The sequence below is a fragment of the Acomys minous genome (genome assembly GCF_964271855.1).
Source record: "Acomys minous genome assembly, chromosome: 6".
Lineage (NCBI taxonomy): Eukaryota > Metazoa > Chordata > Mammalia > Rodentia > Muridae > Acomys > Acomys minous.
In genome coordinates this window covers 76,432,952-76,460,848 of record NC_140487.1, presented here as the reverse complement: position 1 = coordinate 76,460,848, position 27,897 = coordinate 76,432,952, and the positions used below count along the sequence as shown (strand labels likewise).

Genomic DNA, 27,897 nt, shown 5'->3' with positions numbered 1-27,897 from the left:
TAGAGGCATACTAATCTACTCAATAATCGAGTATAAAGGCTTGTGGTAGCCAACCGTCCCATCCCCTTCCAGGCTGAAGATACAAAGGTAACAGTGACTGAGGCATCATCTCATTACCAACTTTGTAAGTCCCCATTCCATACCTCCAGAAAGGGTCTTAAAGATCTCCAGTCATTTCCTGAACCTGTAGTCATCTTGGAGTCAAGAAACAGAAGAATCTAAAAAACTCCATTATGAAATCATTCTCAGGCAGGACAACCATGTTATGAAAACTAGCTTATGCCCTCAAGCATTCATTAATGGCTTCTTTGAACTATCTTACAGAACCAGACTGAGACAACAACCAAGCCTCATGGAGTCACACTGACTCAATCTCCTTTCTCTGCCTTTTATGATTAATCCTGTCTTTAACTGACATACTGGGGCAGGTGGCCAATCTAGACTGCTGGGACTCCCAGTGCAGAGCTTTAGCCCTGAAGCCCCAGTAACAAATTTACAATGCTAAGTGTTTGGTGATATGGCACTAGATGTAACCAGACTTTAGGATACATCTTTGATTCATTAAGACTCAACAATACCTATGTCATGTCTTCATTTTCTTCCCCCAAACCACTATGTATATGTATAAAGAAGTTTCCTTTACAAGGCACTAAAACAAGGGAAAATATTTTTGAGAAATACAGTAAGGATCTACACATAATATGTAGCCAATTAAAATAATAAAAAAGATGTAACATCTAAGTTGAGAGCAATCCTTTTTAAAATTTTCTTTTTATCAATCCCCTTTTATTATAAAACTCCATGCAGTCACAGATATCAAGAGCTAAAGAATCAAAAACAACAACAACAACAAAAAACCCACTGATATTTACAAGTACACTGAGCTTTAAACAACTTAATGAGCATCTGTTTTATAAGGTTAAAAAGCTAGCAAAATTAGTAACAGGAAGAGGTCCTGCCAATTGAAGAATGCAGCTTAACAAGTCAAATATTATCACTTTTTTCTAACTTTTCTATGGCATGTTTCAGAAGATTATTAAAATATATACTTAACAAAGTATTATAGAAACAATATTTATACCTCTCATAGCTTGTTTAAAAGATTGCCATCATCTGAAAGTCTTTGGGATTTTGTTTGTTGTTGTTGTTTATGTTTTTTTGTGTTTTCCAGACAGAGTTTCTCTGTGTAGCCTTGGCTGTCTGGAACTTGCTCTGTAAACCAGGCTAACCTCGGATCTACACAGATCTTCTTGCATCTGCCTCCTCACTGCTGGGATTAAAGGTGTGCGCCACCACCCAGCACCCCTTTCCTGCCAGATCATTTCCTTTGCAGCCTTCCCAGGTATGATACCTCTCTTAATATCTTTACCATCTCTTTATTTTTCTTCAGTCTACTAAATGTACCCCTAAATAAAATATCTATGTAAAGTTTTGCTTAATTTTTGGTGTTTACATGACTGCTATTATTTTGTACAATTTTCCCAATATGTTTATAAGTAATGCAAAGGACTGAAATGATCTCAAAAAGTGAAATTGTAGGATTCTCTCTCTTCTTTTTATTTTTTATATTTTTGGTCTTTCCAGTCAGATATGGTAGCAACTATAATCTCTACTCTTGGGAAGCTGGGGTAGTAGAAAAAAAACTAATACACACACACACACACACACACACACACACACACACACTAATTTTATTAGATATTGGATTTTTTTTAATTCTAGAAGTAGTTGTACACAAGGATAAATAAATGTTCCCATGAGCCATATCCTGATCATCAAGTTAGTGTACTTAAATTTTTAATCTTTCTAAACTTTTTAATTTTCTAAAACTGAAGCCAATAAACTATTACCCAATCTTGGCTGCATTCTGCTTTACTTGATTGTTCTTTGGATAAGAGTCTCGGTATTCACTCAGGATGTCCTGGAACTTGATCGGCTGGCTAGAACTCGTGATGCTTCTACCCCAGCCTCCGAGGTACTAGGGATTATAGGCACACATCCCACTCCCATACTTGTATGCTATTTTTGTAGGGTTTGAAAGCTATGAGAGTTTTAAAGTTTTAAAGAATTGTAAAGAATAAAAGCAAAGATTATGCAAACAGGTAACTGCAGGAACTCAGACCATCTGAGTACTTATGCTCTGGTCCCTGAGAAGCATGCCAACTTCTGTCCGAGCACACTATCTCTAACAAGATATTCCCCTGCCATTCCAGTTTATTTTTACAAACAGCTACAAAAGTTTGGAAATGCCTGCTTTTGTTTACTGTTTCAGTCTAGAACTTTCTGAGCAGAGAGCAGCTGTCCTGTGCACTCCCTGGCTGAGCACTAGAGAGGATGGCAGTCTTCTTCCTCTTGGCCCTTTGGTCACGCCTAGCACCCTGTTGCTGGTTCTCCTCAGCACTTTATTAGAAGCGCTAGCTGTTTTAATAGGCAAGAAAAAGGACAAAAAGGTCTTTGCATTCAAACTAAGGAAACCTCTTCTTCATTTATACAGGCTGTTACTATGTATTTAGATAATTCCAAACAATGTAGGCAGTAAGGGAATTCAGCAAGGTCATATGATACCAAGTGAGTACAGAGAAATTAAGAGAAAAATAGTTTTGCATACTAGTAGTAAATAATTATTTGATTACCTGATTTTAAAATAAAGATACCAAAGTACTCCAATATGGAAAGGAAGTCTTTTCAACTAGCTATGCTGTCATAACTGGGTATGAGTATAAGAAAACACTGAATTTATCATACAAACATTACTTCCAGTGGTCACAAACTAAACTGTAAAAGCTAAAGTCATAAAACATTTAGAATAAAACATACATTTTATGACTAGGAAAGACATAAAAGTTATTTATGTAGGCTACAGCAATACCTAGGAAGGAAAAGAATCATAGCATAGACCTCATAAAAACAAGACCTGCTCAAAAGACACCGTTAAGGCAAGCACAGACCAAGAAAAAGCTTGTTTAAAGTCTTACCTTGAATTCATCTGAGATTTCAGACACAAAAGAAGATATCTGTTTCATAAGCCTGTCCACACTGCTCTCACTTCCTGTTTTGAGCAATGTAGTAATGGCCAGGGTAGCGATACTTCTGTTTGAGTCCGTGATTAAGTTTTCTAAGTCCAGGTTGCAGGCAGTAACAGCAGAGGGGTGCTTCATTGCCACCTTGTAGAAAGCAGCAAGAAACAAATAGACACTGTTGTTGATAAAGGCCAGAGCCTAACTTTAATTAGTAATCACTTTAGGTCAGGTGTAGTGGATGCCTATGCCCTTAGCACGTGAGAGTTGAAGGCAGAAGAACCAAGGGTTTAATGCCATGTACTTAGTAAATTCCAAGCCATCCTGGGCTATTTGACAACCTGTCTCAACTTTTCCCTGCCCAAATTTATTTTTTAAGTAACAAGGTTTCATTTGATAAATGAATAATTGACATAACACAGCACTTTCCTTTTTTAACCTTTCCCATACAACTTTAATAACAAAACCAGTCTGTCTTATTATAGGTGGTTTGTCATCTCTTTATAGTTTACATGTTTATGAGTGTCTATTCTAGTAAACATTAGAAACTTTAAGAAAAAGATCTATTATGGTAAATGTTGATCAACAAAGACATTCTGTCATTTTAAAAATAATTCTGCAATTAAGCAAATTCCTGCTAAACTGAATTACCCACTGTTGCTAAAATATGTCTGTCACTCTACACTGACGCTGTTCCATCTCTCTATCTATTCCACATTGGCATAGAGTGTTTGGTCCAAAATTCTGAAAATGTGAAAATACTCTGTAAATCACTGTCAGTAAAACTCATTCAATAGGAATAGATGGCTCAGACTAATGAAAAAGCCTTCATTTATCGATGCAGCAAAGAGTCATATGTTTGTGCAGAAATTTTTGTGTATTGTGATGATTGGGTGCTAGTTCTGGCCCATTGGAGCTAATATGTAAGAGAGAGCATCACATTATAACATCTCTAAAATTCACAAACATGTGAATTCTAAGACACAACCAGTTTGTAGATTAAAGATGAGGAATTGAGAAAACTATTCAATATCTGTACTGTTTTATATGATCTTCATTAACCACAAGTGTCTATAAGCATGTGTATGACTGGAGTGACTAAGAATCTGAATTCCCTATTTAATCTTAATTAACTTAAATGGGCACTTGTGAACAGCCTCCATACTGAGCAGTATACCACCTGAACATAAAGTACTCAGAAATCAGAAATGAATTTTAATCTTCCATGGACTAACAGTACAAATAGTTACAACTAAGGCGACAAGTAGAAATGAGGTGCTACAACTGAAGCCCATATGTCATATATTCTATGCTTTTAAAAGAAAACCAAACGCTTTGTTTTTAAAGTTTCTGAATTAAACTTCACATCTATAGCTTTCAAAAGGATACCTACTTTGTTTAAGGTCCGCACAGCTGCATATCTCAAGGCTGGCTTAGGAGAGCTACAGAAAAGTTGAAGAACTGGAATGGGAAACAGAAAAATCACTGTGGCTCCTGTTTACCACATAACTGAACATTATAGTGCATAACAAATCGTGTCCATTCTGTGTATCAAGAAATTACATCACAATATCAAAACTCCATGTGAACAACAATAGCATCAAAAGTAGAAAATAAAGCACTTTTTGTTCAGCTATAAAAACTTTAGTAGAAAAAAAGGTTTACTTTTTTACCTCTAAAAATTAACATCTTGGGAGGAGGGGGATTCCAAAATGGTGGCCCCTATCACACACTGCATCTGATTTACTGCACGCAGACGAGGGACCTGACTGGGAGCCACAGACGGCAAGAACGGGAGAACACTAGGTGAGTGGGGTCCCATGCAGTGCAGACCACAGATGGACCTGGCCCCGGGTCAACCAACAGCCTACGGGACGGGAGACCAGTCCCCAGACACTGGTACGAAACCCGCTCGCAAACGACAGTTGGGCTCTATAACCCGAACTCGTTATACAGGACAGTGAACCACCAGAGCTCCTGGCAGGTGGATCTGTCCTCAGACGCCCCCATCCGTCCACAGAAAGCCCCAGGGGCCCCAGGGAAGCCCAGACGGCTGTGAACGCGTTACCCAGCCACGGCGATGAGATCTGAATGTGACCAGACAGGAACCCAACTACCAGCCACAGCGGTCCGTGCCTGTACAATGGGCAGATAGAATCCAGCCTAGCCAGGCTACATGGCCCGGAAGGGTCTCCCACACTCTTGGGCGAGGCTGGGCAACCCTGAGGGGTCAGGGCAGAATCCTAAACAGCGGCCCCAATGCAGCTGGACTGAATAGCCACACTTGCGCGACCTAAACAGGGTCCGGACAGAAACCTAACTTCTGTCCACAGCGGTCTGTGCCTGTACAACTGAGCAGATAAAACCCGGCCTACCCAGGCTCCACAGCCCAGCAGTGTTTCCCACGCTCTAGGGAGAGGCTGAACAACCCTCAGGAAAGAAAACTAAACAGCAGCCCCAACTTGGTGGACTGAACTGCCTCAGTAGTGCAATCTGAAAGGGACCAGACAGAAGCCTACCTCTGATGACTCAGGGGGGAGCCTAAGGTGTGTAGAGCAAAGTCTTCTGGAGCAGAGACCAGGTCACCTGCTTGTTCCAGGGAAGAATTCCCTGTTCCCCACAGGCAAGGGCACTCGACCTATAATCACTCACCAACTATCCACTCTCAAAGACCAGTGACAGATGCCAGAAGCTACCTCCCAACATCAGAGACAGGATAACTGAAGGCCAGTGTAAGAACACAAACAACAAAACTCAAAACAATTTGGCATCTCCAGATCCTAGCTAACCCAAAGAAAGCAACCCTGAGAACTCAAACACAATCAAAACACAAGAAAATGACCTCAAATCCTTAGTAATGAAGATGATAATGGAAGAAACGAATAAAATCCGTAAACAAATGCAGGAGGATGCAGCCAAATAGGCTGAAGACATAAAAGAGGCTACAGAGAGGCTCTGGAAGAAATTCAGGAAAATACAATCAGATGAAGGAAGTCAATAAAACAGTTCAAGGCACAGACAGAAGAAAGATGGGAACAGAGAACTCAGAGAAGAAAGCAAGAAACTTGGTGGTGAGCTTCTCAAATAGAATCCTAGAAACAGAGGAACAAATCTCGGGACTAGAAGATACAACTGTAGAACTTGAAGTAACCATCAAATAAAATGCTAAATCTGAAAAATTCCTGACACAAAACATCCAAGAAATCAAGGACACCATAAAAACCTGAGGATAATGGGCACTGAGGAAAGAGAAGACACCTGACTCCAAGGTCTAGAAAATATCTTCAACAAAATTATAGAAGAAAATTTCCCCAATTTAAAGAAGGGGATGCATGTAAACATACAAGAGGCCTACAGAACACCAATAGACCAGAAGAGAAAATCTTCCTGCCACATAATAATCAAAACACAAAATATACAGAACAAAGAAAGAATATTAAAAGCAGCAAGAGAAAAGGACCAAATAACATATAATAGCAAACCTATCAGAATTACACACGACCTCTCAGCAGAGACCATAAAAGCCAGAAGGGCCTGGACAGGGGTCCTGCAAACACTAAGAGACCACAGATGCCAGGCCAGACTACTATACCCAGCAAAACTATCAATAACCATTGATGGAGAAAACAAGATATTCCATGACAAAACTGTTCCACAAATCTGGCCTTACAGAAGTTACTAGAAGGAAACCTCCAACCCAAAGCAACAAGTTACAACCAAAATTACACAGGATATAGCTAACTACACTGTCGCAAAAACATAACCACAGAAACACTCTAGTGCAACCAACATCAAAATCAAGGGACTTAACGGTCACTGGTCATTAATATCTCTCAATATCAATGGTCTCAATTCTCCAATAAAAAGGCACAGACTAACTGAATGGATGCATAAACAAGACCCAACATTCAAGAAACATGTCAGCCACAAGGACAGACATTACCTCAGGGTAAAAGACTGGAAAAAATTATTCCAAGCAAACGGGAACAAAAAGCAAGCTGGTGTAGCCATTTTAATATCTAATAAAATAGACTTCCAACCGAAATTAATCAAAAGAGATGAAGATGGTCACTTCATACTCATCAAAAGTAAAGTCAACCAAAATGACATCACAATTCTAAACATCTACGTTCCCAATACAAGGGTAACCACATTTGTAAAAGAACTATTAATAAAGCTTAAACCACACATTAATAGTGGGACACTTCAACACCTCACTTTCACTGAAGGATAGGTCATTAAAACAGACACTAAACTGAGAAATAATGACACTGACCAATGCCACGAATCAAATAGATCTAACAGATATCTACAGAACTTTTCACCCAAACACAAAGGATTATACGTTCTTCTCAGCACTCCATGGAACCTTCTCCAAAATTGATCATATAGTAGGTCACAAAGCAAGCCTCATCAGACTCAAGAAGACTGAAATAATACCTTGTATCCTAACAGATCACCATGGTCTAAAGCTGGACTTCAACAACAACAGAAATAAAAATAAAAATTTTTAAAAAGCCTACACACACATGGAAACCAAACAACTATCTACTTAATGACACCTGGGTCAGGGAAGAAATAAAGAAATTAAAGACTTTCTGAAATTCAATGAAAATGAAAGAACAACATACCCAAATTTGTGGGACATAGTGAAACCAATGCTAAGAGGAAAATTCACAGTACTAAGTGTCTTTATAAAGAAATCGGAAACATCCCATATAAGCAAACTTAACGACACATCTGGAAGCCCTAGGGGAAAAAAAAAAAAAAGAAGAAGCAGAAACACCCGAGAGGAGTAGACACCTGGAAATAAACTTCAGGCTGAAATCAATAAATTAGAAACAAAGAGAACAATTCAAAGAATCAACAAAACCAGGAGCTGGTTCTTTGAGAAAAATCAACAAGATAGACAAACCATTAGCCAAACTAACTAAAAGGCAGAGAGATATTATCCAAATTAACAAAATCAGAAATGAAAAGGGAGACATAACAATAGACACTGAAGAAATAAAAAGAATCATAAGATCCTACTTCAAAGGCATATATGCCACAAAATTTGAACATCTAAGGAAAATTGACAATTTTCTTGATCGATTCCGCTTGCAAAACTGAATCAAAATCAGATAGACAAATTAAATAGTCCTATTTCTCCTATAGATATAGAAGCAGTCATTAATAGTCTCCTAACCAAAAAAAAGCCCAGGGCCAGGTGATTTCAGCATAGAATTCCACCAGACCTTAAAAGAGGAGATAATACCGATACTCTTCAAGCTACTCCAAAAGATAGAAATGGATGGAACATTACCAAATTCATTCTATGAGACCACAGTCATGCTGATACTTAAACCTACAGAGATCCAACAAAGAGAATTTCAGACCAATTTCTATGATGAACACTGACGCAAAAATACTCAATAAAATACTTGCAACCTGCATACAAGAACATATCAAAGATATCATTCACCAGGACCAGGTACGCTTCATCCCAGGCATGCAGGGATGGTTTAATATATAGAAATCCATCAATGTAATCCACCATATAAACAAACTGAAAGAAAAAAACCACATGATCATCTCCTTAGATGCAGAAAAAGGATCTGACAAAATCCAACACCCATTCATGTTTAAAGTTTTGTAAAGATCGGGGATACAAGGTACATAATAAAGGCTATATACAGCAAACCAATAGCCAACATCAAATTAAATGGAGAGATACTCAAGGAAATGGTTTTAAAATCGAGGACCAGGCAAGGCTGCCAACTTTCTCATCTCTTTAATATAGTTCTTGAAGTTATAGCCAGAGCAATAAGACAACAAAAGGAGATCAAGGGGATACAAATGGTAAAGGAGGAAGTCAAATATCCCTATTTGCAGATGATATTATAGTGTACATAAGTGACCCCCAGAATTCCACCAGAGAACTCCTATAGCTGATAAACACCTTCAGCAAAATGGCCGGATACAAAATTAACTCAAAAAAGTTCTTCCTATACACAAATGACAATCATGCAGAGGAAAAAATTAGGAAAACTACACCCTTCACGATAGCCACACGCAATATTAAATATCTAGGAGTAACTCTAACCAAGCAAGTGAAGGACCTGTGTCAAAAAAACTTCAAATCTCTAACGAAGGAGATTGAAGATGACATCAGAAGATAGAATGATCTTCCTTGCTCATGGATCGGGAGAATTAACATAATAAAAATGGCCATCTTACCAAAAGCAATTTACAGATTCAATGCAATCCCCATCAAAATACCTACACAATTTTTAAAAGAAATTGAAAGATCAATTCTCAACTTCATATGGAAAAAAAAAAACTTAGAATAGCTAAAACAATCCTGTACAACAAAAGATCCTCTGGAGGAATCTCCATACCTTTTCTCAAGCTGTACTATAGAGTAACAGTAATTAAAACAACATGGTACTGGCACAGGAATAGGCTAGTTGATCAATGGAATAGAATTGAAGATCCAGAAATGAATCCACACACATATGGTCACTTGATTTTTGACAAAGAAGCCAAATCTATTCAATGGAAAAAGGATAGAATCTTCAACAAATTGTGCTGGTCTAACTGGATATCTATGTGTAGAAAAAAGCAATTAGACCCATATTTATCACTATGCACAAAATTCAAGTCCAAGTGGATTAAAGACCTCAACATAAAACCAGAGACACTAAATCGGTTAGAAGAAAAAGCAGGGAAGAGCCTGGAACACACTGGCACAGGAGACAACTTTCTGAACAGAACACCAACAGCACAGGCCTTAAGGTCAGGTAAGGCACTGTCAACAGAACAAACCGGCAGCCTACAGACTGGGAAAAGATCTTCACCAACCCTACATCTGACAAAGGTCTAATATCCAAAATATATAAAGAACTCAAGAAATTAAGCACCACCAAACCAAATAACCCAATTAAGAAATGGGGCTCAGAATTAAACAGAAAATTCTCAACAGAGGAATAGTGAATGGCTGAGAAACACTTAAAGAAATGCTCAACTTCCTTAGTCATCAGAGAAATGCAAATCAAAACAACTCTGAGATTCCATCTTACACCCATCAGAATGGCTAAAATAAAAAACTCAAGTGACACCACATGCTGACAAGGATGTAGAGAAAGGGGAACACTTCTTCATTGATGGTGAGAATCCAATCTTGTACAACCACTTTGGAAATCTATCTGGCGCTTTCCCAGAAAACTGGGAATACGGCTACTTCAAGACCCAGCTATCCCACTCCTTGGAATATACCCAGAAGATGCTCCAGCACACAACAAGGACATATGCTCAATCATGTTCATAGTAGCCTTATTCATAATAGCCAGAATCTGGAAACAGCCTAAATGTCCCTCAGTCGAAGGATGGATAAAGAAACTGGTACATTTACACTATGGAATACTTCTCAGCTATAAAAAGCAAGGAATTCCCGACATCTGCGGACAAATGTATTGAACTAGAAATGATCATACTGAGTGAGTTAACCCAGAAACCGAAAGACTCACATGGTATATACTCACTTATTTGGACACTAGCCCAACAGGGATGTCTCACTTACCAGGAGATTAGGATAGATGTGAGTACATCCTATTGGGACTCTAGGTGAGAGAAGTATGGGAGAATGGGGAAATAGAAGGATCCAGAGGGTCCTAGAACCCTACAAGAAGAGCATCATGATGGGTGGATCTGGACCCAGGGGGTTCTGTTCAAACTACTGCACCAACCAAGGACAATATATGCAGTAAATATTGTACCCCTACTCAGATCTAGCCAATGGACAGGACATTTTCCACAGTTATGTGGAGAGCAGGGACTGACTCTGACATGAACTCTGGTGCCCCATATTTGACCACTTTCACTGTGGTGAGGAGGCCTGGTGGCACTGAGAGAAAGGATAAGCAGGCTACCAAGATGAGACTTGATATAGAGCCTATGACCATATACTGGGGGAGGAGGTCCCCTCAGTCACAGACCTAGGGGAAGGGAATAGAGTGAAAGTGAGAGGGAGGGAGGAACAGGTGGATACAAGTGAGGGGAAAACAATGGAGATGTAATCTGAACAAATTAATTAATTAATATCCCAATTAACATTTGAATTTTAAGAGAAACTTTGCTAGTTATCAGAGCAAATGTGTTTTCTAAACATTAAAGAAAACCAAAATCATCACTAAACATCTTTACTTATAGAGCTATCTCGGCCCTAAATGCCACTCTTAGTGTCCACACTGCAAACCCACTGATTGGAAAAATGTAAGAAGAGCATAAACAAAGGGCAGCTACCAAATACAACTCACCTGAAACGGCAGGTGCCAACTCTCTGGCAGTACAGTTAGGAAGATGAATAATGGCAGAAGCAGCTTCATAAATAACCATTTCATGTTTATTTCGTAAGCAGCTCTCAATGAAATCGAAGAGTGGACTTTCATGACTGCCAATAAATGTAGACAGAACATGTTTACATATCAAATAGCAGGGTAAAAAGACTGAGATATACATCTGGAACATTGGGCAAATGACCACTGAAATTTCACTTCTTCAAACAGCAATGAAAAATTGTCAAAACTATTTTTTTCAGAACTTTACATTTTAACCAAGGCCTTGTAAATGAGCAATTACTGAAGGAAAACACAGAACTCAGTAAGAATGGTGAACTTCCTGGTGCTTTAACTTATACCAGACTCTCAATTTCCATCCACAGGATCACTGTAGCTCTGTAAACATCAGCAGCTTCATAGCATCAGTTTAACATCAGCAAGTCAATTATGTTACATACCACATTAAAATATACAATTTGAGAAGTATGTAATTATTCTTATAGCCAAAAACCATGAGACATACAGACAGTAAAATATTGCCTAAATACAAGAAAAAAGGTAGTTACCTGTAATTATTCCTGAGGAAGCTTTTAGGCTTTAGACTTACCAGACAAACACTTTGAGTCAACTAATACAAACATGTTCAAAGAACTAAAGGAAAGTACATCTAAAGAGTTAAATGATCTAGAACTATCAGAGATTATAGCTGATTTTTTAAAGGATGTAATGAAAAGCAGAGATTTGGAAAAAGCAGTGATTAGAATGAAAGATTAATCGAGGAGGTTCAATGCAAATATATATGGAGCCAGAAAACTGAGACAACCAGCAGAGGGAAATAAAGAAAAACAAGAAGAAATGAACAAGGTGTGGAGATCCTTGCAGCATGAACAGGCATGTCAACTCCATATAATGAGAAGCCTATGTTGGCATGATGCTCTTGTCAACTGTGCGCAGTTTACCTGTGTTCATTCAAATGCTGACTTCTCTACCCCACTACCTGGATCAATCCAGACATTGCACTGTGATGTTTATTCCAAGTATCTCCAGTTTCAAGTTTGTGTAAACATGTCACCATTTGTTCTCTGTGTTGTCAACAAAAAACAAACTAGCCAATTCTGAGCAGTAACAGAGAATAGGGTGGGGCATTCTGATCGAGTGAGGGGAGGAGAAAGAGAAGGGAGAGGATGGAGCCAAGAGGAGAGACTGGGAGACATCAGGAGGAATGAACTAGGCCTAGGAGATGATTTCAAAGCAAGTATAAAGTGGGAAATCAGAATGGGAAGAAACTACACTAGCCTGGAGATTTAGGATGGAGTAATTGCACAGCATTGTGCTATAGGCTATAAATACATCCTGGTCTCTTTCTGTGGTTATTTGGGTATAAAGCTGGTTAAGGAGTAACTGCTAATATTACTAAAATAATAATTCAATATTAAATATTCATTCAATGATCCTACAAAGAAAGAGACAAGGTGACAAAATATTTGAAGAAACAATGACTGAAAACCTACAGATTAATTAATTAAAACCAAGTCTACTGGGCCCAGGGGTCTCGCTCAAACTAAGGCACCAGCCAAGGACAATACAGGCGATAAACCTTAAACCTCTACCCAGATCTAGACAATGGTGAGAACATTCTCCACAGTAGAGTGGAGAGTTGGATATTACTTTCTCACATACTCTGGTGCCTCACCTTTGACCATGTCCCCTGGAGGGGGAGACCTGGTGGCACTCAGAGGAAGGACAGCAGGTTACCAAGAAGAGACTTGATATCCTATGAGCATATACAGGGGGAGGTAATCCCCCTCAGGAACAGTCATAGGGGAGGGGAATAAGGGGAAAATGGGAGGGAGGGAAGAATGGGAGGATACAAGGGATGGGATAACCATTGAGATGTAACAAGAATAAATTAATAAAGGAGAGAAAAAAATAAAAAAAAATAAAATACAAAAATAAATAAATAAATAAAAAATAAAACCAAGTCTACATGCCAGAGAAACTCAACAAATCTCAAGCAGTACAAATATATATAGCTACAATATTGTTTGTTAGTGTTACTTTTATAACTGTGAGTGTGTTGCCCTTTTTAACTTAACCTGGCTAAGACCCAAAACTTTGAGACTGGACTAGGTTATTTATTTAACAAGCTTTAAGGCACAATACTGAGCAGCTATTACTCTATTCTTAGCTCTCTAAAGTAATCCGAGTACCTCTTTGCCAAAATTCCCAAGATACTTGCATTTTATGGTTTTCTTTGTTCCAACTGCTCTCTCTTGATGTCTCCTGGACCTCTGCCTGCGGCTGAACCCTCTCTGTCTCTGTCTCTCCTCTCCCTCCCTCTGTCTTCCCCCCTCTCTCTTGTCTCCATCCCTCCCCACAACCTCTCTTCTCCCCTGGATGACAGGAAGTCCAGCCCTATTCTCTCCTCTACTAAAGATTGGCTGTTAAGCTGCTTTATTGACATATCAGGAAACAATTGGGGAGCAAGGTTTAAGGTTTAGACAGAAGATTCTCAGAACAAGGATTGCAACCAGATATTGAGGGGGGGCACAGAAATCAGTATTTGAATCTTTACACAGTACACAATAACATTATGACTACAGTTATTGAAGTATTAAGTAAATAAATGGGCAGAAAAATTCTGACAGTAACAGGGTAAAATATAAACAAACTCATCATACTTTATACAAATCAACAGAATTATACAATTAGTGGCTGATTTGAGGGATGTAATCTGCGCACAGAACTAGCCTGCCTCACTGCTGCCTTCCCTCCCAGGCCCAATATCAGAAGACACAGAAAGAAGCTTGTCTAATTAACTTATGTATTCCTTCTTTCCTTCTGTCACTCTCATGAATTTTACTCTCTATAATATTTTATAAAATCTTTACATTTTTCTTTTTCTGATATTTTAATGTTTTATTTCTAGCTTTTTGTTTGTTTCTCCTACCTTTATAGCTTTTTCTACATTTTATAATCTGATATATTTTTCTAATGCTTCTATCTGTTCCTCTCACATCCTGTCCCCCTTTCATTACATCTTGTTTCATTATCTTCTCTTTACTTCCTCCTTTACTTCATTCACCATTAATTTTACTTTACTAATTTTTAAATGCATACTTTTATTATACATTTTTTACCATTTTCTTTTCTATTGTCACTTATGATGTAGTAAATGGCTTTAACTTCTTTTAACTGTGTTTTTCTTAAATATTTATTTTAAACATGTGCATATGAGTATAGGTGTGCAGAGGTCAGAGCCATTGGGTCCCATGGAATCAAACCCACAGGCAGCTCTGAACTGCCTGACAGAGATGCTGGGAACTCCAGCCTCTTATGGAAGAGCAGTGGCACCACTGGGCCATCTCTCTAGTCCCTTTAACTTTATTTTTATATATGACCTATTCTGGTGTTAAAATGCTATAATCAAATCTCTCTATCTCTGTGAGTGGAGCCTTTAAGAGAAGGCTGCTCACTGAGAGCTCATATATAAGGAATATCCATCTCAGCAAATGCATGACCTGAATTATAAACATGAAAACCCAAAGCAGCGTGACTCCTCTAGAAGCTTGCAACTTTTAAATAACTGAACCTAAAGATACTGAAACAGTTTAAAAGTCAGAAACATAGCCGGGCGGTGGTGGTGCACGCCTTTAATCCCAGCACTCGGGAGGCAGAGGTAGGCGGATCGCTGTGAGTTCGAGGCCAGCCTGGTCTACAAAGTGAGTCCAGGACAGCCAAGGATACACAGAGAAACCCTGTCTCGAAAAACCAAAAAAAAAAAAAAAAAAAAAAAAAAAAAAAAGTCGGAAACATTTTAAAAATCTGCTTTAAGAAATAATCAATGAAGGGCTATTGAAATGGCATTGTGAGTAGAAGCTCTTGTTTTGCAAGCATGAAGCCCTGAGTTAGAACTCTTGGCTCTCATAAAAAGCCAAGTGTGGGGCTGCACGCGCGAGGACGGGGAAACAGAGGCATATTTGGGAGTTTCTGGTTCAGTGGGAGATTCTATCTCAAAGAAGTAAAGCAAAAGTGATAGAGGAAGACATTTGACATCCTGCTCTTAGCTTCTACACACATGCTCACATCCTCTGTTCATGTGCTTCATGTGCTCTCAAAACACACACACACACACACACACACACACACACACACACACACAGACACACACACACAGACACAGATACGCAGGCACACATAGACACACACAGACACACACACAGACATACACACACACACCCCCACACACACAGACACAGATACGCAGGCACACATAGACACACACACAGACACACACACAGACATACACACACACACACACAGACACACACACACACACACACACACACACACACACACACACACACACAGATTAATAAGAAGGTTCAAATAAGAGATGAGTGAATATGTCAATATGATACCTGTACAAAAAAATTCAACAACTTGGGCTAGAAATTCAGTAATTTAAATAAAAAAATACAGGCAAATAAAAATCTTAAAAATAAAAAAATAAGTCAAATAAAAACTCTTACTAGAAAGTATCACCAGCAGACTAGACCAGGTGGAAGAAAAGCTACTAGGAATTGGTGACAAAGGTGGGAAATCTATATTCAGATAACAAAAAAAAACAAAATCCAGAAATAATGAAAATAACATTCAAGACCTCAGGCGCACTATTAAGAGACCAAATTAACCCATCTACAGTACAGAAGGACCCAAAAAGAGCAAACTAAAGAGGCTGAAACTTCACTGTAGCAGAAAACTTCCCAAATCTAGAAAAAGACATGGACATCCCACACGAGGCATATAGAATCCCAAATAGAGCCAGATAAATACTTTTATACATTATAAAATTCCAAAAGCATAGAACATAATACTGAAAAATGCAAGAAAGAAATGTAATGCCACTTGAAAAGGGAAACCCACTGAAACAACAGGATACTTCACAAAAGAACCTCTAAAGGCTAAGAGAGATACAAAATCAACTGCTAACCCAGACAATGAGAGCGTGAAAATTTAAATGTATCCTTTAAAACTGAAGCAGAAACAAAGACTTCTCATAAACATAAATTAAACCAATTCATAACCCCTACACTAGCACTGCTGAATACTACACACAGAAAAGGAAGAAACACATACACAAATGTGAAAGTCCAAGAAAGAACAAGTCTCATTAAAAGAATAAACAAAGTAGGAAAGAACCAAACATGATTAGCTCTGTAAACCAGCAAACACTCAAAGATGGGCAAAATTAGTATATATCTCTCAATAATATTAAATTTAAAATGCTAATTTCAATTGGAACATAGATGAATAGATTGAAAGGCAAGATCCAACTGTTTGCTGTCTACAAGAAATTTATCTACAGGCAAAGACTGAAAGAAAAATAAAAAAATTAAATTCCAAGTAAGTAGAATTCAAAGCCAAGCTAGAGTAGCTATACTCATACTTGGCAAAGCAGACTTCAAGCCAAATTTAATCAAGGAAATAGACAGTGTGCTGTATTAATAAAGAGATAACCCATTAAGAATGTATAATTATAAATATTTAAGCATCAAATGCTGATGCACCCAGTTTCACTACTAAAACACTACTAAACATAAAGGGACAGACAAGTCCAGAAATAACAACGATGGATACTTTAAAATCTCACTCTAGCTGGGTGTGGTGGAGCACACCTTTAATCCCAGCACTTGGAAGGCAGAGGCATGAGAATCTCTATGAGTTGAGGCCAACCTGGTCTACATAACGAGTTCTAAGAACAGCCAGGGCTACATAGAGAGGCCCTGCCTTAAAAGAAAAAAAAATTCACACACGATAAAAGATAGCTATATCATCCAGCCTGCCCAACCCCCAGAAGAAAGTTGGCGTTCAATTGTATTGTGAGTCAAATGGAGTTAACTGACACTTTCCAGAATATTCTATTTGTGGAATACATACTCTTCTCAGCAGTCCATGAACTGTTCTCCAAAGTAGATCACATTTTTTATAATAAATCAAGTTTTAACAATACAAAAAGGGAGAGAAGAGTCAGAACATGAATATTTCTTAGGGGCTAAAGAAATGGCTCAGTGGTCAAGTTTATGTCAAGTATTTCTAACTCCAGTTCCAAGAGATCCAACACCCTCTTCTGAAATCTGTGAGCACTTAGATATATATGTGCACGTACATGTCCACATACAAATAAAACACATCTTTGAAAAAATAATTTCTTGGGAGCTGGAGAGATGGCTCAGAGGTTAAGAGCACTGACTGCTCTTCCAAAGGTCCTGAGTTCAATTCCCAGCAACCACATGGTGGCTCACACCCATCTATAATAAGATCTGGTACCCTCTTTTGATCTACAGGCAGAGCAATGTATACATAATAAATAAATAAATCTTTAAAATAAAGAAAAAATAATTTCTTATATCTTACTGATCATAATGGAATAAAATTAGTATCACAAGAAATAAAGAAGATTGAATATGCAAACTATATTTGCTATATATAAATTATGGTTTTTAAAAATTAAAGAAATAATAGAATTAAGTGAAAGTAAAAGCACACTGTATTAGAAGCAAAGGCAGAAGAGGTGAGCTTGCTGTGATGAGTGCATACATTAACAAGTCGAGAGAATTCTCTGGGAAATATCTTAGTGATGTACCTCAAAGTGTAAGAAAAGAACAAGAAAAGGCCAAACAAAATTAGTAGGTGAAAATGAAAAAATAACAGAGTAGGGGAGGAATCAGTGAGATGAAGGCCGTAAGAGGAACAGCTGCTTGTGGATGGATAGACAAGACCGACAATGCTTACATAGACTAATCAATCAGTACCGTTAGAGGTGAAGGAACATTACAACAAGATTCTCTGAAACCCAGAGGCTAAGAAGGACTCTGAAGGCTTATCTTTCAGGAAACTAGAAAGCCTACTGGAAATGGATTCTTGACAAAGGTGCCAAAGTGCCTATTGGAGGAAAGATGCCCTCATCCACAAACGGTGCTAGGGAGCTAGAAATGCACGTGGCAAAGACTGAAACATGATCTTCACATCTTCCCTTGCACAAAAATCAACTAAAAATGGACTACAGATCTTAATGTAAGACCCGAAATGCTGAAATTATGAAAGGAAACTATAAACATTTCAAGATCCAGGGACAGGCAACAACTTTCTGAGTAAGACTCTAACAGCTCAGGAAATAGCAGCTAGGTCTTACAAATATCAAACTAAACTCCTACACAGCAAAGGAAATGTGAAAAGATAGCCTGCAGGAAGGGAGATGCGCTTTGTTAGCTCTTCACTAGGCGGAGCATGAATAACTAGAATAAAGAGCTGACAAAACTAAACGAGTGAAAGAAGTGAGCAGATAGTTCTCAGAAGCAGTACAAATGGCACCCTAGCCATCTGTGATATGCAAATCAAACTCCATCTCCTCCAACCAGAGTAGCTTCATCCTAAGAAACAGATGAGAACGAATGCAGGTGAGGACACAGAGGAACCTCTACACTGCTGCAGCCACTATGGAAATCAGTATGGTGGCTCCTCAAGAAACTAATGCTACAGCATTGCTGAGTGTATGCCTGGATGAATCTAAGTCAGCATACTACAGGCACTTACACACTCATTACACACAATATAATACATGTTATATAAGACATAATAATCATAGTAAAACAAAATTGATTATTAGAAAAGATCAAATGTTATACACTACATTAATTAGACATTAACTAGTAAAAACAACATTAAAACAAACAACTAGGGTTAGAGGGCATAGCCTCAACTAGATAAAGTAGATCTTTACTACCATCATGTTTAATGGTTTTCCTGACAAAACCTGCACTTTGACAAGAAAGCCTTCTTTCATCATTTCTACTCACTACTGCACAAAAGGCTTGAGCTAGTGAAAAAGGCACAGCAGAAAAGACAGGAGTTAGTCTAGAAACAAGGATGTGAAACTGTATTTGTTCACAAGTGATATGATTTTGTGCACAGAAAATCCAAAGTAGTATAAAGACTGAGAGAACAAGAGCAAAAGAGGGAGGGAAAGAGAGAAGGAGAGAGAGGGCGGGAGGGAGTCTGCACCAGCTGGGAGCATTACAAGTTTATAGCATAAAAACAACTACATTTCAATGTGCTCAACAAGAAATCCAGAAGTGAAAGTGATGAAACAATTCCACTCATAACAGCCTAAGAATGACAGAATGGGGCCAGCGAGACAGCTCAGTGGGTTAGGGTACTTGCTGTCAAGTCTGAGTTTCATTCCCCAGGATTCATATGTTAGATTGTGAGTACCAACTCTTGTGAGTTGTTCTCTCTGACTTTTATATGCACACAAAATAAATTAATACTTTTTATTTTATAAAAATAGACACTTTTACTTAATTTAAAATACAATTTTAAGTTAAAAACTAAAAAATCTTTTTGAGAACTCTAGCTGAAGAAAAGGACCCTGTCCATGCTCTAAAACTACTTATTATCAACATGGCAATCCTCCCACATGGATTTATTTAAAGTACATCTATTGTTCCATTCAGTGCAAATCTTACCAAAATGTCAGCAAGGTTTGGTTGTAGTAATTCAAAGCTCATTCTAGAATGTTTATGGATAAGCAAAGAATTCTGAGACACATTTTCCAAATTCACAACTTTAAACCACAAGCAATCATGACAATGAACAAAATTGTGAGTTTCATCACATGGTCAGCCGACTTTCCAAAGACAAGACAATTTGAAGGGGGAAAGGTGAATTTTTACTGATTAGCACTGGGAAACTTGGTATCTCTGTATTTTTAAATGAGTGTGCACCATTATATGAACGTATGCAGATCTTAACAAGACGACAGTCTTAATGGTTCCACACTAAAACTACTAATACTGTGCTACCAGAAGAATACACTGAGGAAATAAATCACCGTGGTCTTGAATTAGGTAGGCAGCCACTGGACACAGCACACAAAGCACCATCTCTCAGAGAGAAAGGTGATAAAACCAAACATTACAATGTTAAAAATAAGGAAACAAGAGATAAGCAAAACACTATGTAATAGCATTTGTTCATTAACAATTTGGGGATACACCAAGAGACATAACTGTAATTTCTAATGAAATTGTCAAGCTTTGTTATCTGAGTTATCAAAAAAAATAATCAGAATGGGTAAGGACATCTTCCAGATGCAACAACTGTATTAAAAGATAGGCAAGAGACCTGAATGGCTTCTATTTAATAACAACAACAAAAAAGGAAGAAAGCAGTAACACAAATAAGCAGCTAAAAAGAAAGTACTAGTAATTAGGAAAGTGGATGCTAAGAGCAAGGTGAGAGACTTCCAGATAGCCACTGGAATAGGCAACAGACCCACCAGGCACACAGGTACACCTAGGGTCTCAGCACTCAGGAGGCAGAAACTGAAGAGTTCTAGGCCAGACTGAGACACTGAGTGAGAACAATCTGAAAGATGAAGAAGTCAGCACACAACATCACACATCGATGAAGATGTCCTCACAGACATGTAAAATAGTATGGAACTGTATAAAATCATCTTCAGCTTCTTTAAAACGTAAACACAGCAAGTAGTCCAGGTATTCCATTTATAGGAATCTTCCCAGGAGAACAGAAAATATATGTGCACACAAAGATTTGTACTTGGCTATCAAAAGCAACTCAAATGACCATCCGCTGATAAACAAAACCTGTCCTCCTCACATTATGCAATAGCACTCGGCAATAAAAAGGAGTAAAGATTCATGCTGTGATAAAGTAAACCACTGAACATTAGGCTGAATGAAAACAGCATGAATATGGTGTCGTTTATAGGAAGTGTCTACACAGGCAAAAGGCAGCAGGGATGTTAGACAGATGAGAGTAAGCAACTTCAGAAGGTGATGGACACATTCTAAAGACAGATTGTGCTGACAGTTGTAGAGTTACACAAGCTTATTACTAAATTACACAATTGCATACTTATAGTGAGTGAATTTTATCACACCTGTAAGCCCAGCACTTGAAAGGCAGAGGCAACAGAATTCTAATGAGTTCCAGCCAGGCCTGGGCTATAGAATGTAGAATCAACTACATTAGTTGATCAAAATTTAAAATATTAATATCTTTTTATGTATAACAATGAGAAGGAAGTCTAATTGTTCTAAAATTTTTAATATTCATTTACTAAAAGTTATCAAGAGCTAAGGCTACTTATTTCTTATTATTTAGTGTGTGTGCTTGCTGTGTGTGGGGAGAATGAACGAAGGCACACGTGCATGTGTGGAGATCAGAGAACAGTGTCTAAAGCTGGTCCTCTCTCTCCTTTTTTTTTTCGAGACAGGGTTTCTCTGTGTAGCCTTGGCTATCCTGGAGTCACTTTGTAGACCAGGCTGGCCCCGAACTCACAGTGATCCCTCTCTCTCCTCTCGGGGTTCTGGGACTTGAACTAAAAGGCTTGTGTGGCAAGTACTTTCACCCACTAAGCCAACTCATTAGGCCAAAACAAACTGCTTTGCTATGTTGACACTCCACAGAGTTAGTAAAGCTAGATTATGATCGTTTAAGTATTTATAATATTCTCTTATATGGATGTTTCTTTCTGATGCCTAAGTAACACCCAGGGTAACTGCTTTCAATTCTCATCAACCAGCTAGGACTGATTTCTATCAACCAACTGTACAACTTACAATAGTTCTTAGCCACATGCTCTCATATAACAATACTACAAAATTCTTCTTTAATTCCTTTTGAGGGAGGTAGCTTTTAAGGTAAGATCTCACTCTGTAGCCCAGGCTGTCCTCAAGCTTGTACTTCTCTTGCCTCTTCTGCCTGAGTTCTGGCATTATAGGCATGAACCATCACACCAAGCTTGTACTTTAATACTAAATAAATTAAATGCAATTCGTACATTTTAATACTATCCTTCATAAGTTCTGCATTCAAAATAGCAGAAAGTCTTACATCCAGCAGCCCTAAAACAGTTTCCAACTTCCTGTTGGATACTGTCCAGCTTTCTATTGCTGTGACAAAACACTGGCCAAAAGCACCTTGGGAAGGAAAAGGTTTACCTCATTTCATACTTCCAACAGTCCATCACTGAAGACCACTCTGGAAGCTCCAAACCAGTGAAAGACCCTATCTAAAAAAAAATCACCTGTATGAAGTTACCTGAGGCTTCCATGTGCCTAAATACATATGTGCACATGCAACCACATACACATTCTACATATGTACACACATGCACAAGAGACTATATTCAGTGGGTTGTTTTCTTCTACAGAAATGATGCTAATCTTCACATTCACTTTACCATGTTTTTTTCCCCCCACAAAGCAGTGGGGAATGCTTTTTTTTTTTTTTTTTTTTTTTTAAGATGAAGACACAGCCAGGTGTGGTGGCGCACACTTGTAATCCTAGCACTTGGGAGGCAGAGGCAGGTAGATGACTGTGAGTTCGAGGCCAGCCTGGGTCTACAAAGCTAGTCCAGGACAGCTACACAGAGAAATCCTTCCTCAAGGGGGCGGGGAGGAGAAAGAAAGAAAAGAAAAGATGAGGACATAGAGATATAACTAAATTTTCTGTACAATCTTTTGTTGGCTGCATTATTAAAAATACCTCTCAAAACGCAGACATTATAAATAATTAAGGAACTGACATCTTGTTTCCTTGCTCATATATATAAGTATTCCTCTGTGGAATTCTTGAAGAGAAACTTCTAAATTATAGGCAAGCAACATATGTGCTTTCATTTTTAGTAGGCACGCAAAATGACCCTCAGGAGTATCTGTTCTACTTCATACTCCCTGCGGGGTGAGACTATTCACATTCTAGACGCCATCTCACTCTGTAAAGCGCTAAATATTCTGCCAATCTGGTGATAGGTGGAGATGGTACTTTATTTTGATGTATATGTTTCTAATTAATAGTGATGTGAAGCTTTTAAAAAATGTCTATTGCAAAATATTCACAATAGTAAAACATTAACTTTACTTACTAAAAAGTTATAAAATCATTTGAATACAATTTGTTTTTATGTTTTGAGACATGGTCTTGCTATGTAGCCCAGGTTGGTCAGGCTCTCAAGTGTTGGGATTGAGAGTGCCACGTGTCCAACTCCTTTCTTCTCTCTCCTTTCCCTTCCTCTCTCTCCTGTACACTGACCTAGAGCAAATGGGCAATGAAGGGGACATAGCATCCAACACTCCTTCAGTCTATGCTGGAAGAGTATCTTTCAATGCAGGCTATACCTATTGGGTTTGTTGAGTCCTGCTTAGCCATTTGTTCTTGGTTTAAACATTTTTAAAATGTCACAGCACACTGGACATCAAGTTCAAATTCTGCCATGGCTTTTCTGGAAGTGAATCAAAGGATCAGAGGTGAAGATTTAATCCTCACTGACTGTCTAGGGGAAACTATAAAAGTAACTTTTATTCTCCTGGCTCAGTTGTTGTCTGGGAGGCTCACTGCTTCCTTCTGCTAACCTAGACCTCGGATATTTTCAGCTTCTGAGACTTACTGCTCCTAGACCTAAGCTTTCCTTTACCTGATACTTGCTCTATACCAGGCTGACCTTGAGCTCAGCTCTGTTTGCTTCTATCTCCTGGATTAAAGGTGAGTTTGTATTCCAGCTGGATCACTCAGACCCAGAAGATCTTTGGATGTGATCTCTTGCCAGCCAGATCACATACACCTAGGTCTTTGGATGTGATCTCTTGCCAGAACAGCCATGTTCTGAATTAACATTCCTCTACAAGAAACAGCCCCAACGTCCCAGTGGTGAAAACATTTGGGAGTAAAAATGTACAGGTATTGTGATTTGGAAGTAAAGCATCCCCACAAAAGGATCATGGAAAGGTTCGTGCTTTATCCCTGGATACTGAGAGGTGACTGGACCATGAGGGAGCTAACTTGAATCAATGGATTCATCGACTGAGTTCATAGTGAATGAGCTACAAGCACGGAGGGCCTTATTGGAAGAAATGACTCAGTAGGGGTGTGCCTTTGAAAGATGTATCTTGTCTTGACCCTTCCTGCATGTCTGACTCCTAGCACCATGAACTGAGCCAGTTTTTCCCATCACAATCCTGTCTTATCATACATGGACCTAGAAGCAATGGAGCCTCACAACCATAACTAAACCTTTTAAACCAAGAGTCAAGATAAATCTTTCTTCTCTTGTTTTCAGGTATTTGTCTCAGTGATGAAAAACTGGTTAACAAACCAGGTTAGAACTCCTGATTATTACGATTGCCTTGATGCAAGTCTCCTAAGAATAAACAAACCCCATTGAAAGGAAAGATAAGTAATCCTTGTTCAGATTATACAGAAACAAACATTCATAAGGATGAAAAATGAGACCTCAAAAAATTCTTGTGTAGAAGAAAAGATCTGCCTCTGCCCATACCTACATTATTGTAATGCTATTAAAAATGAGTACAGTGGTAGCTCAGGTACTGCAATTGACAGCAATAGGAAGCAGAAGCACAGAAACAGACAAACATGTAGGGAAATCGAGTTTATAAGAAAGCTGATATTCTACAGCAGTGGATACAGACTTATTTCAACAAATAATTCAGAATCTACTAGCTTTCAGATGAGGGAAAAAAACTAAGTTGCTAAATTATATCCTATCTAGAAAAAAATCATATCAGAAAAAATTCTAGAAAAAATGAAAATTAAAACTTTAATGCTTAGCTGGACGTGGTGGCATACGCCTTTAATCCCAGAACTCAGGAAAGCAGAGGCAGGAAGATCACTGTGAGTTTGAAGCCAACCTGGTCTACAAAGCAAGTCCAGGACAGCTAGGGCTACCGAGAGAAACCCTGTCTCAGAAAAAACAAAACAAAACAACAACAAAAACAAAACAAAACAAAACAAAAACAAGAATAAAACCAAAACTATAATGCTTGAAATAACACAAAAAAGGTATTTGTGAACTTGGGGTTCAAGCAAGACAACAAAAACATTATTTCAATAAGAGACTGATAAATTTAATTGTCTTACATTTAAGTAGCTCTTTCTGTTCATCAAAAATATCAGAAAAGGAATGAGGGAAAGCATCTGTAACACTTATAACCAATCCAGAACTATTATTACATATTAAGATTTCCTATAGCCAGACAGTGGTGGTGCATACCTTTAATGCCAGCACTTAGCTTCAGGAAATCTCCCTTCTACACGGAATGAGTATTGACACACCATTTTGGAAAAAACAAACTGGTGTCAGAGGTATATATGACAATGATCTGGTCACACCACACTTCTATATACTGTACAGAAGTGTAAGTTTAAACAGGAAAATAGGGCTATGGAGACTGCTGTGGTTTGATTGTGTTCTTCAGAAGTTCATGCATCAAAAACTTAATCTCCAAATCCATATAGTAATACTATTTATAGTGGAGCCTTTGGGAGGTTATTAGGATTAGATGGCATCATGGGAGTTGGGCCATATAACATGAGTAATGCTATAAGAAAAGATACTTCAGGTAATACCCTTGCTCTGCCTTACCATGGGAGGCAGCAAGAAGGCTTTCCAGATGTTGAGCATCATGCTCTTGCCTTCCCAACCTCTAGAACTGAGCCAAATCCAACATCTAATAAATGTCTTGGTCTTAGATAAAGATGCTCCTTAACTTACAATGTGGTATGTTCTAATAGACCTATCATAAAGGAAAACAATGTAACTTAAAAATGCTTTTATACCTATCTACCAAACACTATAGCTTAGCAGCACATCACGTATAGTTCTGCACCCTCATACTGCACACAGGGAGCTATGGCTCACTGCTGCTGTTGCCGTTGATCATCATAAACCACCAACTGAAGGCCTGGAAAAAGGTTTGTCCCATGCATATTGCTGTCATAAAGTTAAAAAAGTCAAACTATCACAAATTGAGGACCATCTATATTTTTATAGCAACAAACATGGTTGAAGATAGGAGTAGTGTGAAACAAGAAGCTATTCACGGCAGTTTTATTCATAAGCGACAAAGCCAGAAAAGAAGAATGAACCGGGAAATTACGAAAAAAGTACATCTAAATGAACAAACAAAACCAAGTGTGATTGTTACAATAAAATTCTAAGTGAAAAAAGCAAGGCACAAAATGCAACATGAGTCATCCACAAAATGTTAAGAACATGATGAAACAACTTCAGTGTTTAGGAATGGGTATAGAGGGAGTAAAGTATAAAAAGAAAAGCAATGAAATGAGTGTTGTAAATGCCTGAGTTGTTCGTCTGGAGACCAAGAGTTGTATAACCAAATAAAATGCACATAGCATGTTGGGCACTAGAAATAATATACTATTTCCTAATGTATGCAATCACTCAGTCCTATACACATAATATGCATACAAGTAAGTTTTTTCATTTTCTGTATGTACTTTATCTTTCTTAATTTAAAAGAATAAAAGAATATTGGATATAGCATTCCAGAAAAGAGGCCAATTTTATTAATAGTGACATATGGATATAGCTGTATTCTTATTGTTTATTCAATCTGAGACTCTTTCAATAGGTAAAAGACTTATGTTTATTATGATAAATGATGTATTTTGTGTTCTAGACAGCCCACAAAGGTGGGCTCACCAAATATACACTGCCAGATATTCAAACCCTAGGTAGTGTCCTCAAATATTATTGCCAGGATTGTTTAGGGGGATATAAGAGAAGGAATAGCACAACATTTCTGAGATTAGATTTCAAATACCACAGTTTCCAAGCTCTCTCCCTTACACACTTGCTTTGGGAGAAGGGAGTTGCCATGATAAGTGGATATTTGACAGCCAATGAAAAGCTCTCAAAAGAGGGAAAGGGGAACATCTGGCCAATAGCCAGGAAGAAAGTTAAGGTTTACCAACAAAATGTGTAAAGTATGAAGTGGACTCTCCAGTGCCAGATGACTGCAGGCCTGGCCAACAGGACTCACACGGCACCTCATATCAGAACCAGACAGCTAAGCTGCAGATCACTGAACATGGTAACTGAAACAAATGCTTGTTCTAAGTAGTAAGTCTAAGGTCAACTTTCCACACAGCAAGAGCTATCTAATACACTGACACTTCCATCCAGTTTATTTCCTGTCTCCTGCATATATGCATCATTTTAATTACTGTACTAACATCATCCAGCATGTCCTTGTACCATTTTTTGCTCTTAACATGTTGAAGAATTTTTATTCAATTTTTTCTCTTTTTAAAAATTTATATAGTTGATTGTAGCCCCCTCCCTGTCTCCGTCCAGTCCCACCCTCCCTCTCTCTTACCCCCTCTCGCTCCCCTAGTCCTCAGAAAGGGACCCCTCCTTCCCTACCATCTGACCCCAGACTATCAAGTCTCATCAGGACTGCCTGCATCCTCTTCCTCTGTGGGCTGGCATGGCTGCCCCACCAGGGGGAAGTGATGAATGAGTGAGTGGGCAACAGGGTCCATGTCAGATGCTGTCAATTTTTTGCTCTTAAGTACTGCTATTGTTTGACCATACCCACCAAAGTTCATGAGTGGGAGATTAGGCTCTAATACAAAACTGTTAAGAGGTGAAACTTGAAAGACTTACTCTGGTCATGCAGACTTTGCCCTGAGCATTTGTTTGTTAACACAGG

General features: G+C 38.4%; 1 protein-coding gene across 1 annotated transcript in view; it reads right to left on the bottom strand.

The window, feature by feature from the left end:
* COPG2 (COPI coat complex subunit gamma 2) overlaps window positions 1-27,897 on the bottom strand; it is a 118,390-nt gene that overhangs the window by 45,385 nt on the left and 45,108 nt on the right. The window contains exons 10-12 of the mRNA XM_084786345.1: window positions 11,315-11,448; window positions 4,411-4,478; window positions 2,976-3,164 (exon numbers count right to left, since the gene is read on the bottom strand). Coding sequence (XP_084642471.1) covers window positions 2,976-3,164; window positions 4,411-4,478; window positions 11,315-11,448 — 391 coding nt within the window. The remainder of the gene's footprint in view (window positions 1-2,975; window positions 3,165-4,410; window positions 4,479-11,314; window positions 11,449-27,897) is intronic.